Source organism: Rissa tridactyla, chromosome 12 (genome assembly GCF_028500815.1).
Source record: "Rissa tridactyla isolate bRisTri1 chromosome 12, bRisTri1.patW.cur.20221130, whole genome shotgun sequence".
Classification (NCBI taxonomy): Eukaryota; Metazoa; Chordata; class Aves; order Charadriiformes; family Laridae; genus Rissa; species Rissa tridactyla.
Genome location: NC_071477.1, coordinates 4455723 through 4468347, shown reverse-complemented (window position 1 = coordinate 4468347; position 12625 = coordinate 4455723). Strand labels below are relative to the sequence as shown.

General features: G+C 59.2%; 1 protein-coding gene across 3 annotated transcripts in view; it reads right to left on the bottom strand.

The window, feature by feature from the left end:
* The window catches only part of ZNF512B (zinc finger protein 512B), a 31289-nt gene extending 26418 nt beyond the window's left edge, over positions 1-4871 (bottom strand). Inside the window, exons 1-2 of one of the 3 annotated variants that reach the window (XM_054218003.1) lie at positions 4803-4871; positions 697-819 (exon numbers count right to left, since the gene is read on the bottom strand). In XM_054218003.1, coding sequence (XP_054073978.1) covers positions 697-817 — 121 coding nt within the window. In that variant the 5' untranslated portion in view covers positions 818-819; positions 4803-4871. Of the gene's footprint in view, positions 1-696; positions 4563-4802 lie in introns of those variants that run through there. The other 2 variants (XM_054218004.1, XM_054218005.1) reach the window with 2 other exon arrangements.
* Between the last annotated feature and the right edge of the window lie 7754 nt (positions 4872-12625).

Below are 12625 nucleotides of genomic sequence, written 5' to 3'. Positions count from 1 at the left end.
ATTTAGGGCACACGCGTTTCCCTGCGAGGCCACTGATTTTGGGTGCCTGGTCTGAGTTACCTCTCTGGGTTCCGACCCTCGCCCTGGGCGCAGGCACCCTCAGTGACCAGAGCTGCCATTAGCAAGGTAAAGGCAGGGAGAGCCTCTCGTGCCCGCAGAGGGGATCTGCCCAGCATAAGCAGACAGGAGGAAAAAAAAAAAAAAATCTCCTTGGGCCTGGAGGTTCCTGGATAGAGAAATCAGCTATCCATCAGAGTGACAGCCCTAAGCAAGCGGGTCCCCCGGGGCTCGTACGCTCGCAAGCCTCCATCCCGGGGGCCACGACACAGGAGACAGCAGATGGTCTGAACTCATTTAAGCCTTCCCGTCCTTTGATGTAACACTTAGCTACCAACACGATAAATAGGTGGCGAGACACCCATCTCGTTAAGCCAGACACGCGCCCCGCGAAAGGGAGAGGCCGTCTCCATCCCTCCCCTCCCGTTCCCAGGGACCGGCTCTCTGCAGCTCCGGGTCCTGGGGCTTTTTTGGCCCAGCACAGCCATTGCCGGTGGGTCTAAGCGAGGAGTGGAGGCTCGCTGAAACCCGATGCACTCACACCCCCTCCTTTTGGCAGCCGCCCCCCAAAACGCCTGCCGCTGGGCTCGTCCCTTCTGCCCCATCCGCCTCCGCGGAAATCAAAAACCAGTTCCTTACCAAGCTTGGGCAGCTCTGCCGGCGGGTTTATCCTTGTCTCCGTCCTGCTTTCTTTGCTGGCAGCGGGTTTGTTAGAGCCTGCAGTTTTCCTTCCACCTTTACAGGCATAGGAATCCGCCATCTCTGAAAGAAGCAGGGGAGGCGTTAAAATTCACTCCTCGGAGCTGGGAGCAACACATGCTGAAAGCAAGGAGAGCTGCTGGGGAGGGAGGGAGGGAAATGAGAAAACTATCATGCAGCTTAAAGGTTCCCCACAAAGCGAAGAAACGGGATGTGTTTCCGAGTATTTGTTCTACGATCGAGCAACGCCACAGACATGGCTGAAAAGCTGCTTTCATTATAGGCTGCTTTCCCCTCCACGTATATAACAGCAAAGACTTTATTAAAAATTATGGGCTGACTTTGCCCAGAGAACTAGCGAATAAATGGCTTTTCCTCTTCGTTTATTTCTCTGCTTTCATTTAAGACACCAAAAGAAAGAAAAAAATAGTGAGTTTTAATGAACAGATGTAGTGATAAATTTCCAATTTTCCTTATTAATGGGAAACTGTTATAAACTGAGAATTGCTAATGTTATCTGAATTTTCCGTATTAATAATTCAATTTGGCTTCTCTATAAATAATGAACATCAGGAATTATCGCAGAAGGCCCAATCTCGCTCCTGACGGAAGCGGGCAGCAGGACACCCCTCCACCTCGGAGGTGCCAGGCCGAAGCCCACGGTGCAGCTGGCTCTGCTCCCGGATGGTTTCAAGTACCTTCCTCCCCTCCCGACAGCACAAGCAAAGACACGTCTGGGGACGGGGGCTGCGTCGGGAGATGGCCCGGGGGGAAAGGAGTCCTCCAAGCTTCCGTAACGAGAGCATTAGGCCCTTGGGAGGTGATTCCCTGAACCACCACGGCCTTAAGACCTTGGTCGGGATGCCATGCTGAAGCTCAGCCAGGCACCGGCAGCGTGATAAGGGAAGCGCCTGTTGGTGCCTTCCTTCTTCACCTTTGCTCGACACTTCTCTCCCCCACACATGGGTTTTGTAAAACACGGATTTGACTCGTCAACCCCAGTTCCTCGCAGGAGATCATGTTTGCATCGCTTAACTCAGAGTTGATGCATCCAGACTCATCCCGCCTGTCCTTGTGCCCAGAGGGACGGCAGAGGTCGGGAGAGCATCTCCTGTGATCGTCAGCCATGCCATCAACATGTGAGACACGAGGGTCCAACAGTCCTTTCTGAGATGCCCCCGGGGACTTTCTGCGTGGGATCAGGCACTGCACATCGTGTGCAGCCCAGATGCTCCAAGAAGAAGTGGCAAAAGCTTCCGGCATGCGTTCGGCTGGTGACACATATGTGGTTGTTTGCACAGACACAAAGGTTAATCGGATCAAGTGAGAAATTCCAGCCTTGGCAACAGGTTCTCTGGCACTTGGTGCTGAACACAGCGATCATTTATTCAGCTAATTTGGGCTCTTTTGGTGGGAAACCTGGGCAGGACCTGCAGCCTGAGTGCTGGTGGCTCCTTCCCAGGGATGGCTGGTCTCCGGAGCAGGCAGAGAGAGGGGTCCCTGTGGCCCCTTCCCAAATCGTGGCTCCACTCTCACCCGCCTGGGCACTGCTACAGTCTCTGATCCTCTGGGTACAAAAATGTGATTTTCCCCTTCCTTCTTGTACTGCCTCCTGGCACCTCTGCTCCTCCGAGCGATCCTCACTCAAGTTGCTCAAAGAAAAAAGGGAAAACCAAAAAGACTGACGAATGACCAGAGAACTGAAAGCTGAAGACGACGAGATCTCCCTGCCTTACAAGAGGGCGAAAACCAAGGTGAAGCCCAGGCAGCTGACGCGTCTACCCAACCTGGGCTAGTGCCGAAATGCAACCGTGCCGTAGCTTCACCCCTTGGGCTGCGCACACATCCCAGCGGGAGAGGGGAGGGAGAGCCAGTGCCGGGGCCCACCACACCGACCGGCGCCCACCGGCATGCTCGCACCCCGCATGGCAAGACACCTCGGTGCAGGCAGGCAGGGCCACACGGGTGACAGGCCACAAAACCTCTGTGTCCTCCTCGCTGGGCAGGTCGAGGACGATTCACAAAGGGTGACACGCAGGGCAGACCCCATCGATGGCCCAGGTACTCATCTCCTGCCTCCTGAACACGCCGCGGCAGCGCACACCAAACCATGGGAGCTGGGGTGGTGCCCAGCAACACCCCCAGTGCTCCCTTCCCGAAACCACCGCCGTGTTCCAGGTGCCTGGTTCAGCCCCGCTCCCGCAGCCGGACGCTTCTTGTTCCCCTTAACACATCTGTCCCCTCAAAGGGATCCTTTCCGGCCAGCTTAGGACGTTTTGAATGTCTTTTGTTTTCCCACACCAAATACTTCTTTGAATTTTTTTCCTCTTCTTATTTTTCAGCTAAATAAAAACTTAAAAATCCCATAAACCACTTAGCGAGAGCCAAACTCTGCTCCCTGGCCACCGATACAACCCCAGGGATCCCAGAGGAATTGCCCCGGAGCCAGAGAGCAGAAATCAGCCCATTGTATATTTTTTTGTAATGTCCAAACTTGTCACTCGTTTTTGAGTAACACATGCTGCAACTGGGCAACAGGCTGCGCCCTTCCACGCTTTCGTTATGTTTTGGTGAAAAACCGTTTTGCAACCGGCCACAGGAGGAGAAGATATCGGCAGGTCCTGCCTGTGAGCAGGGTTAGGACGTGGCGCAGGAAGGTCAGGGCTGGCAGCATCGTCGCTGATGAAGCCTCCAGCTCAGCTCTAGGTACCGTTTTAGAAGTTCATGGCAGCATTTTCAAAGCATCCCACTCCAGCTCCAGGAAAAAAAAAAACCTGTATCAACACAGGAGCCAGGATCCTGTGATGCCCGTCTATCGCAGGATGAGCGGAGGCCGAGCCAGTGGTGCCAGGAGGAAGCCTATGGCTGCGGGAACAGGGGAGCGAAGCCTGGGAACCCACCACGTGCTCCTGAGCCACCGGCAGCCCTGCCTGGCCAGCACGGCCACACACTCCTCTGCCAGGTTTGACAAGGGACGGCAACGTCCTGTCCACTCGTTCCTCTGCCAGGTTTGACAAGGGACGGCAACGTCCCAGCCACTCGCAGCCCCAACAGGCTCTTTCCCTCTGTGACAGACCCTTCCTGCAGAGCTGTCAGGCTCTGCGGGCCGGGCACAGCCTGGAAACTGGGCACAAACTGGAGAAGGGGAAAGAATTCTATCTATATATGCCCGTCCGTGACCTTGGCGGGTCCGCAGGAGCACGCACACAGCCAGGGATGCCTGCAACCCTCTCGGCCCCACGACGTCATTACGGCTACAAGCAGGAAATGTCACCTGTGGGTCCTGGACACAAATTCTCCTGCCGGGACTCCCACCCCGGTCCCATTGCTATGGATGCACCATGCGCCGACCGGCCCGGTCACCCCTCGATCTGGGGGTGCTGGGAAGAGATGGGACGAGGCCGGTGCGGATGATGGACGCCAAAGGGCACTGCCGTCCCCCAGCTGCTGGAGGAGCCACGCTCCCTCCCGGGAACTCCAGGCCGAACTGGAGCTGCGGCCATGCGCTGGGAGAAACTTCCCGGGAATACAGACGAGGAAGCACACAACAAGGAGACCTCACTGTGCCGAGGTGGGGACTGGGCTGTCCCCCTGTCCCAGCCATCCCTGGCCATGGACACCTCTGCCCTGCCTGGTCCCGCTGTCACCTCCCCGGGCATGGCACCGTCCCCTCCTCTGCCCCACCTCGCTGTCACCCCTGCTGCCACCCGCCCGTCACCGTGCAGGCAGGGCCGCCCCGGGCCTGTCACCTCCCCGGGCCTCAGCGGGGGCCGCACCGCCGCCTGTCAGCACGGTCGGGCCGCCCCGCGGCCTGTCGCCTCCCCGGGCCCGGCAGCCCCTTCCCCGGGAGGCGGCCGGGGCCCAGCCAGGGCCGGCGGGGAGGGCCCGGTCGGGCCGCGCCGCCGGGAGGGGAAAAGCGAGCGGCAAAATGGCGACGCGGCGGCGGGCGGAGCGGAGCGGGGCGCGGGGGGTTCCCCGCCGCGGCGGGGCCGGGCGGTGGGAGCGGGGGGGAGAGGTGCCGGGCCGGGCCGCAGCTCGGTGCTTACCTCGGCGGCGGCGGGCCGCGGTGCGGGGCGCGCAGGGCCGGGCGCCCCCCCCGGCCGGCGAGGCGGTGCCGCCCGCCGCCCCCGGCTGCGGGCCGCCGTGCGGGGCTCCCCGGCGCGCCCACACCCGCGGCGGCGCCGCGCTCCGCTGCCGCGCTCCCGCCCGCCGCCGCGGCTCATGCGCGCTCCCCGGCCCGCCCCGCCCGGCCCGGCCCGCCCCGCGCCCCGCCGCCGCCGCCGCCGCCGCCGGCCCGCGCCGGCCCCGCGCCGATCTCGCGTGGCTCCGCCGAACGGGGCCGGGGCCGGGGCCGGGGCCGGGCGGCAGCGCCGGGCGGGGGCGGCGCCCCGGGAGGGCGGGACCGGGCAGTGCCCCCCGGCACGGCACGGCCTGACCCGGCACGGCCCCGGTGCGGGCAGGGACGGGCAGGGCAGGGCGGGTCAGCCCTCCTGTCCGCTCCCCCCCATCCCGCCGGCGGGCGGGCAGCGCTGCCCAGCCTGTCCGGGGTGCGGGCACGTGTCCTACCTGTCAGCCGCCCCTCTGGGGTGTCCTGCCTGTCATCCTCCCCTCCAGGATGCCGTGGCCATCGTCCCACCCTCCAGGGAGTCCTACCTGTCATCCCCCCCTCCAGAGTGCAGGCAGGGTGTCCTGCCTGCCATCCTCCCCTCCAAGATGCCCTGCCTGTTGCCCTCTCCTCCAGGGTGCCATGCCCATCATCCTGCCCTCCAGGGTGCAGGCAGGGTGCCCTGTCTGTCATCCTGCCCTCCAGGGTATCCTGCCCATTATCCTACGCTCCAGGGTATAGGCAGGTGACCTGCCTGTCATCCTGCCCTGCAAGGTGCCCTAGCCATTATCCTGTCCTCCAGGGTACAGGCAGGATACCCCACCTGTTGTCCTGCTCTGGAGGGTGCAGGCAGGGGACCCTGCCTGCCATCCTCCCCTCCAGGGTGTCCTGACTGTTGTCCTGCCCTCCAGGGTGCCATGACCATCATCCTGCCTTCCAGGGTGCAGGCAGAGTGTCCTACCTGTCATCCTCCCTTCCAGGGAGTCCTGCCTGTCATCCTTCCCTGCAGGATGCCCTGCCCATCCATCCCTTGTGTAGCCCCTGTACTGCAGGCAGGCAGAAGGATGGTCCATATTCCTTTGCAAAGCCACCCTGGCTCCCAGGGACAAGGCTGGGTGCGAGGCCAGTGCGGTGCCCGTGGGACAATTCAGTTTTTCCAGCTCCCGACCTCGAGGTGTCAACCCCACAGAGCCGGTGGTACCCAGGATTGTGCCACAGGGCAGAGCCAGCTTCGGTTACTGGCAGAGCTGCGCTGGAATCCAGCACCACCATCCGAGTGGCGGTGGCTGCCCAGAAATTAGGGAAAAACAGATGAAATTTGCCGCGTGAGAGCAAAACCCAGGTCGACCGTCGCTGTCGGGGCTGCCCTACACCACCATCACCAGCACGTGGCTCACGCGGTGCCACCGGGAACTGGGAGGCCCCGTGGTGCGGCCGCGCAAAATCAAAGGAAAAAAAAAAAACCCAACCCAAGTTGGGAATTTCCCCGCAGCTCCCCTCTTTGTCTCCATTGTGGGGAGAGAGCTTAATTAACGTCTGCAGAGAGCTTGGAAAGCTTTGTGTAATTGCTAGGTATTATTATCGGTGGAGCAGAGGGTGATCAGCAGGGTGGGAGGGACAGGCACAGCCCACCTTCTTTGTATAAAATGAGGCATATCCGAGGCGGCTTTGCTTCCCAGCCAACGCGCTGCCTGCCGGGAGAGCCGCTAACCTGCAGCGGGCAAGGAGGCACTGCCTGTTCAGGCTGTCGGGCAGCTTCATGTGCCCGCTGGGACCAGGCAGCATCTTCAAAGTCTCCTCCTCGTTATAAAGCTGCCCAGACACCTTCGCTCATCCCTGCAACATCCCGACAGCCACCCTGGCCACGCGTGCGTGCATGCACACGTGTGTGCAAAAGTGCCACCGCTTTCATTTTCTCCATCTGCAAAGCGCAGTTTTGCATCTCAAGGAGCGGGGTGAGGGTGAGAGGGACATGCCGGGGAGCTTAGCCACCCCTGGGGTTATAAAGAGACTTGGAGAGTGGCTGGCAGTGGGCTGGTTGAGGTACCAAAACTCTGAAATAATGCAATATAAAGTCAGCCACAATTGCTATTTTCAGGCCCGTCTGAGTGGAGGGGAGGGGGCCAAGGAATGGACTTGAAAAGAACAGCAAATGTAGAACAGATGCTGAGGAGTGCTTTGTTTCACGTGCAGAGCTGTACCGGTGTGGAAGAGCTGTGCTGGGAAGGGCAGGAGGAGGAGGAGGAGGAGGAGGAAGAGGAAGAGCGGTGGGGGCAGTGGTGCTGCCTTTCTCCACATGCTTGCAAGAAACCATTGCACTTCCTCTCACATCGCGGCTTCATCGCAGAGGCGGGTCGTGGACGAGAGCTTGTCCCTGCAGACTGGCAGGATGCTGTGGGAAACTGGGGACTGAGCATGCCTGGTGTTCCCAGGTCAGCGTTCCCACCGTTCCCACCATTCCCACCTCGCAGGGCAGGAGGAGGCAGAGGAGAGGCAGCCCGGCTCATGCTACAGCTGTAAATGCCTGAGAAGCTGTCGGTTGATGGGGCACTTACATGGCGAGCAACTTTAAAACACACATTAACCCGACTGGCGGCAGCAGCACCTTCCAGACCCTTAACTCTGTTAGAATGAAAGGGATGCTGGGTTTGCAGAGCCTCTTCCACACACCGCTGGCTCTGCAGGCATCTCAAAAACTCCTGCTAACTGCTGTGCATGTGGGGCTGTGCGGGGCCAGCACCAGCATCCCCACCGGGGGGGTGGTGGGATGCTCAGTGCGTAGGACTGGAAGGGACTGGGAGGGACTGGGAACCCAAATTTCATCCCATATCTGCTGAGCCTTACGCACCGGGCGCAGGGACAGGCGAGGGAAAGGACACGACCGTGATACCCAGATCCAGGCTGGGCGACCCAGCACTTCCACCTCTCCCAGGTCTTTATCCCTGGATCGCAGCTGGGTCCAGATCCAGCTCAGTGCCTGCTGCATCCCCTATTATCCTTGGAGAGCTGGGAGGGACAAAGCCGCTCAGACCGGCTCACGCATACGCCGGCCGGGTGGTGTGGTGGCTGTTTTGGTTGAAGCAGAGCGATCCCAGAACAAAGAGAAAATCGCTGCTGGTTTGTGAAGCAGAATCCGGGCCAGCCCCAGCCCTCCTCCCCGGCACGCTGGCTCCGCAGCCCGGGCCTCTGATTGGAAACTGGAGCCCGCGATGACTGTGCGAGCCATGAATTATGCTGATGGCTTTTTTTTATTATTTTTTTTTTCCCTTCCCCGTGCTTGAATGCACTCAGCAAATATAAGCAAACGGGGAAAAAAAAAAAAAAAAGAGCGGGAGAAAATCCTAACAGATTTAATTTTAGATATGGCGAGAAAGCAAAATGGCTGCAGTGCAAAGAGGGAAGGTTAACGGAGGAAATGCTCCTGCCTGCGGAGAGAAACGAAGCTCCCGGCAGCCCTGAGGCTGCTATTTATTATTTACAGAGCCGTATCGGCGTGGGCGGCATCTCCCACAGGGAGCCAGCCCTGAGCTGGGGGGGCCGGGTCACCGGGGCACCCGCAGCCCCATGGAGGGCAGTGGGAGACGCAGAGACGTGGGGCGGGACAGAGGGACAGCGGGCTTGGTCACGAAGCTGCAAAACAATCCCACAAACCCCCAAATCCTCCCTGGTTTTAAAAAACGCATCCTCCGATGGGAAGCGAAGTGGCTCGTCTCGGTTTGGGGGTTTGAAGGTTTTTACTGGAGCCCCCTGTGCAGACACATGGCCTAGAAACGTTGTGTCAAAACCAAGTCTGAAACTTTCCCTTCCAAAAAAAAGGCCCAAGTGAAACGCTGGGAGTATTTCAACATGTTTCTGCAGGGCTTGTTTTCGCAGCAAAGCCACTCCTGCGTCCAGGCTGGGGAACAACCCAAATAATACTAATTTCAGGACAAATTATTTATCTCAGCCCCTCTGCCTGCCCTGGGCTGAGCTTCACGCAGCCGCTGCTGCCCTGCGGGGCTGCCTGGCTCCTGACACTCGCTGCGCCGGCGCTGAGCTGACTGCGCTCCCTTGGGTCATCCCTTGGGAATTCCCAGCCTGCGAATGCCATCTCCCCCTTCCTCCAGCCCTGCCAGACCCCTGGCCCCGTGCCGGGCTGCTCTGCGTGCCATTGAGCCTGGCATGAGTGGCGGGGGACCCGTGCCAACCCTGCCTGGATGCCCAGCGTTGCCGCAAGCGTGGCGCTGCCCCGGTGAAAGCGGCAGCTCTGCAACCATACCTGCATCCATCTCTCTCCATCCTCCCTGGCTCTGCATCCCACTTGCTGGCCCTGGGAGCGTTTCTGGCTCGGGTGGAGGCAGGGCTCCCGGTGGGCATCCAGGAGCTGAGGATGAGGACACAAAAGTGAAGGATGTAATATAAGGGAAAAAAATGAAACGAAGTAATTATCCCTATTCCGATACTTTCTAATTAAGGGAACTGTCACCCTTATTAAGAGGCCATTAATTCATTGTCAGAAGGCACCACCAGGGTGCAAGTACCAAAAATGTGCCTGGTCCATCGGAGCGGAGCAGCATCCCTTCCTCCCCACTGAACGAGAGCTGCTTCTCGAGGCCATGGGGCTGCTCTCAGCCTTCTTCTCCCCACGCCGTGCCTTTAGGTGCTTTAGGAAGCCATAAGCTCTTCCACGGAGCTCAGCCTGTCCCGGGCAGGGATGAGCCCCTCCATCTCCACCTGCATCCCTGTGCCTGCGCTCTCTGTCCTGTGCGGTCCAAACACATTTGTGGTGCAGAGGATGTGGTGATTCCTCAGCAGAGATCAGCTCTTGGCTGCTCTGGGGCAACCAAACTCCTGAAGAGTTGCCAAAATGTCCCCAGCCCTGTGGTTAAGGTCAATGTTTCTCCCAGCATCACCTCCCGCTAATAGCCAGCTCTGTCTCTGGCAGCCTCTCATTATGCATTCTGCGTGGAGGGCCCCACATCAGCTTAATTAACAAGGTAAGAAAGACGGGACCTTTGAGGAAATCTTAATTATATTATCCATCTCACCCTGAGCGGCACCTGATCCATCCCAACACTCTTCTCAAGTTCATTAGCAATGAGTCAAGATTGATTAGTCCTGGATGTGCAGTGAGGACACTCTGGGGCAGAAGGTTTCTGCTGGGTCACCACGAGACCCTGCGTGTCCCCAAGCCCTGTCTTGACCAGGCAGCTGGGATGGGGACCAGGGCTCCGGGATAAAGCAGATGGAGGTTTGCCAGTGACGGGCTGTGGCTGCCGGAGCATCCCAGGAGGAGCCGTTCCGCTGTGCCCCCGCCACGTGTCGGTGTCTCCCCCAGCTCACGCCTCCCTGGGATGCTCCGATTTATGCCAGCGCCCTGCAGCCCTGCCAGGCTGCTGTGCCCCCCTCCACCCGCACCCTCTTCTCCTTCCCTGGGACACCTCGACACACAGCACGTGCCACCAGCGACCGGGATTCCTCCTTTTTTCTTGCCTGCTGTGATGCATTCAGGTGCCCGCAGGTCTCCAGTGCAAGAAACTTCATAGGGAGCTGCCTGACCCCCCCCAGACACCTGATGGGAGGACAGCTCCTAATTAGATCAGGCATGTAATCTACTGCGGACTGGTGTTCAGATTCAAACCGGTCTCAGTTCAGCAGAGCCCGGGGCAGGTGCTGCCATCCCTCTCTGCTCAGCAAATCGTGTCCTCGAACCCCACGCAGCCGGGGAAATCACAGGCTGTGCTCGCAGCCGAGCACGAATTTCAATGCTCGGGGAACAGGGACGGTTTCCTGAATGAGAGACGCAATCAGCGGTGTTTCAGAGCTGGAGGTATCTCGATCATCAAGCTGGGCTCAGTAATTACTCGGACAAATTAGGCATGCATTTTCTATGTGCAGCCGCGTTGGCTTTTTTTTTCCCCCTGCTTGAAAACCTTGCTGGAGTCTGCAAACTGCCTCTACCACTGGGAAGGGATTGCTGGATTTTTCCTTTATAAGACAAGAGGACGCTGGCCATTATTTCTGATGCCAGAAGCACATCGTCCTGCTCATTGCGAGAAATCACCATAAGCAGAAAAAGATAATCAGAGGAGGCAAAGTCGTGTGCTCTCCGGTAGCTGCCGTTGCCTGCCCCTTCGCCCTGGTGCCGCTGCCTGCATCCTCCTGCCTGCTGCATGGGACTGATTTATGTCCGCTGGTGTTTTCTGTTTGCTTTCATTGTTGTCTGGTTTCAATATTGCATGGATTTGCATCCGATTCAGCTGTGTTTCATTGCCTGGTGCTGTTTGTTCCAGGGCAATACCTGAAATACCACTGGCAGATAAATGGTAGTTAAATATAAGGTATTTTTCTTGCTCGGCAGAAGCTGAGGAGTGACCGAGCTGTCCCTCAGTCCGGAGAGGAGCTTGAGCACCCATCTCTCTGCAGCACCCGGGGGTCCTGGTGCAGCACCCACCAGCCCAGGCACTCACTCAGGAGCCCGTGGGGAGGATGGTGCTTCCTCAGGGACAACGTGCAGGTGGATTTTGCTGCGTGCCCAGAGCCATGGAAGGCAAAGCCATCCTCAGGGCTGCTCCAGAGGCGTTCCTGCTGCCCTGGGCAGAGTCTGGCCTGGGTGCCCCTCGGATGGTGACACCAGACACTGCTCCAGAGCCAGCCTGGAAGGATGCTCCACTCTCACCATCACCATCCTCGCTGGGATGAAGGCGCAGCTGGTGCAGACCACACTGGGGCAGGGGGCTGGGGGGGAGGATGGCCCGGTGGGTCTCAGAGGGACACCCCCACAGGGCTGTGCTTCGGGCTCCGGCCGAGCATACTGGTGGGGTCTCTGCTTTCTTCTGTCTCTCCTTTCTTCTGTGAGGATGAGGAGTCGGAGACAGCTGGAGCAGAGCCTGGCACGGGTGGACACAGCACACGATGGGGGGTGTCCCATGGCCACCCACACCCTTGGGAGCACAGCAAGGGGCAGCCGGGCTTTGGGGCAGGACCTGGGGGGGGACCCTGCCTTTGCTCCCTGCATCTCAGCTGCATTTTAAGCAAAGCCACCACCAACTTACTGCGTAAGCACAGCCCGGAGCCTAGAGAAGCCATTTCTCCCCCCGCACAGCTCCGAAGCTCTGGAGAGAAGCTCAGCATCTCCCTCTAACGATGCTCCTCACCCGCAGCCAGACACCCAGCACCCGCCGCCTGCTCTCGGGGATGCTCCCTGCTCCCCGGGCACCCCGCAGCCCCCTGTGCCCCCACCACTGCTCCTGCTGCCCCCAGCATCATCCACACCACCCCTTCACCAGCACCCACCGCTGGGCAGAAACTAAACCCAGGGTGGCGGAGTCAGGCTGGCTCTTGGCCATGTGTTGTCTCGCTTGGGCTTTATTCAGCTGTGATCCAGCCAGGGCTGAAGGTTTGACAGTGTCCTACATGGCTGCATCAGGAGGGGATGGGGCCGCATCCTGCATGGCGCTCTGCTCGCCCCATAAAGGGGTAACAAGGAGCAAACCCGGATCCTGCTCCGGCCGGGACAGGTGCGTGGCTCCATCGCGGCTGTCGGTGCAGAGCCCATGACTGAGAACGCTGGTGCTGCAGAAGAGATGTTTTTTTTTTTTCCTGATTGTTTTCTTTCCTTTTTTTTTAAATTCAATAAATTCCCCCAGCTTTGTTGCTTGTGAGGTTCTAGCGAGGTGAGAAGAGCCAATTTTGCTGCATTTTTGAAAAGGTCAGTGTGGGCAGAGGAGGAAATTCCGATTTCTTTGTCCTGGGGGGCGGCGGGGGCTGCACACGGCAAAGCCC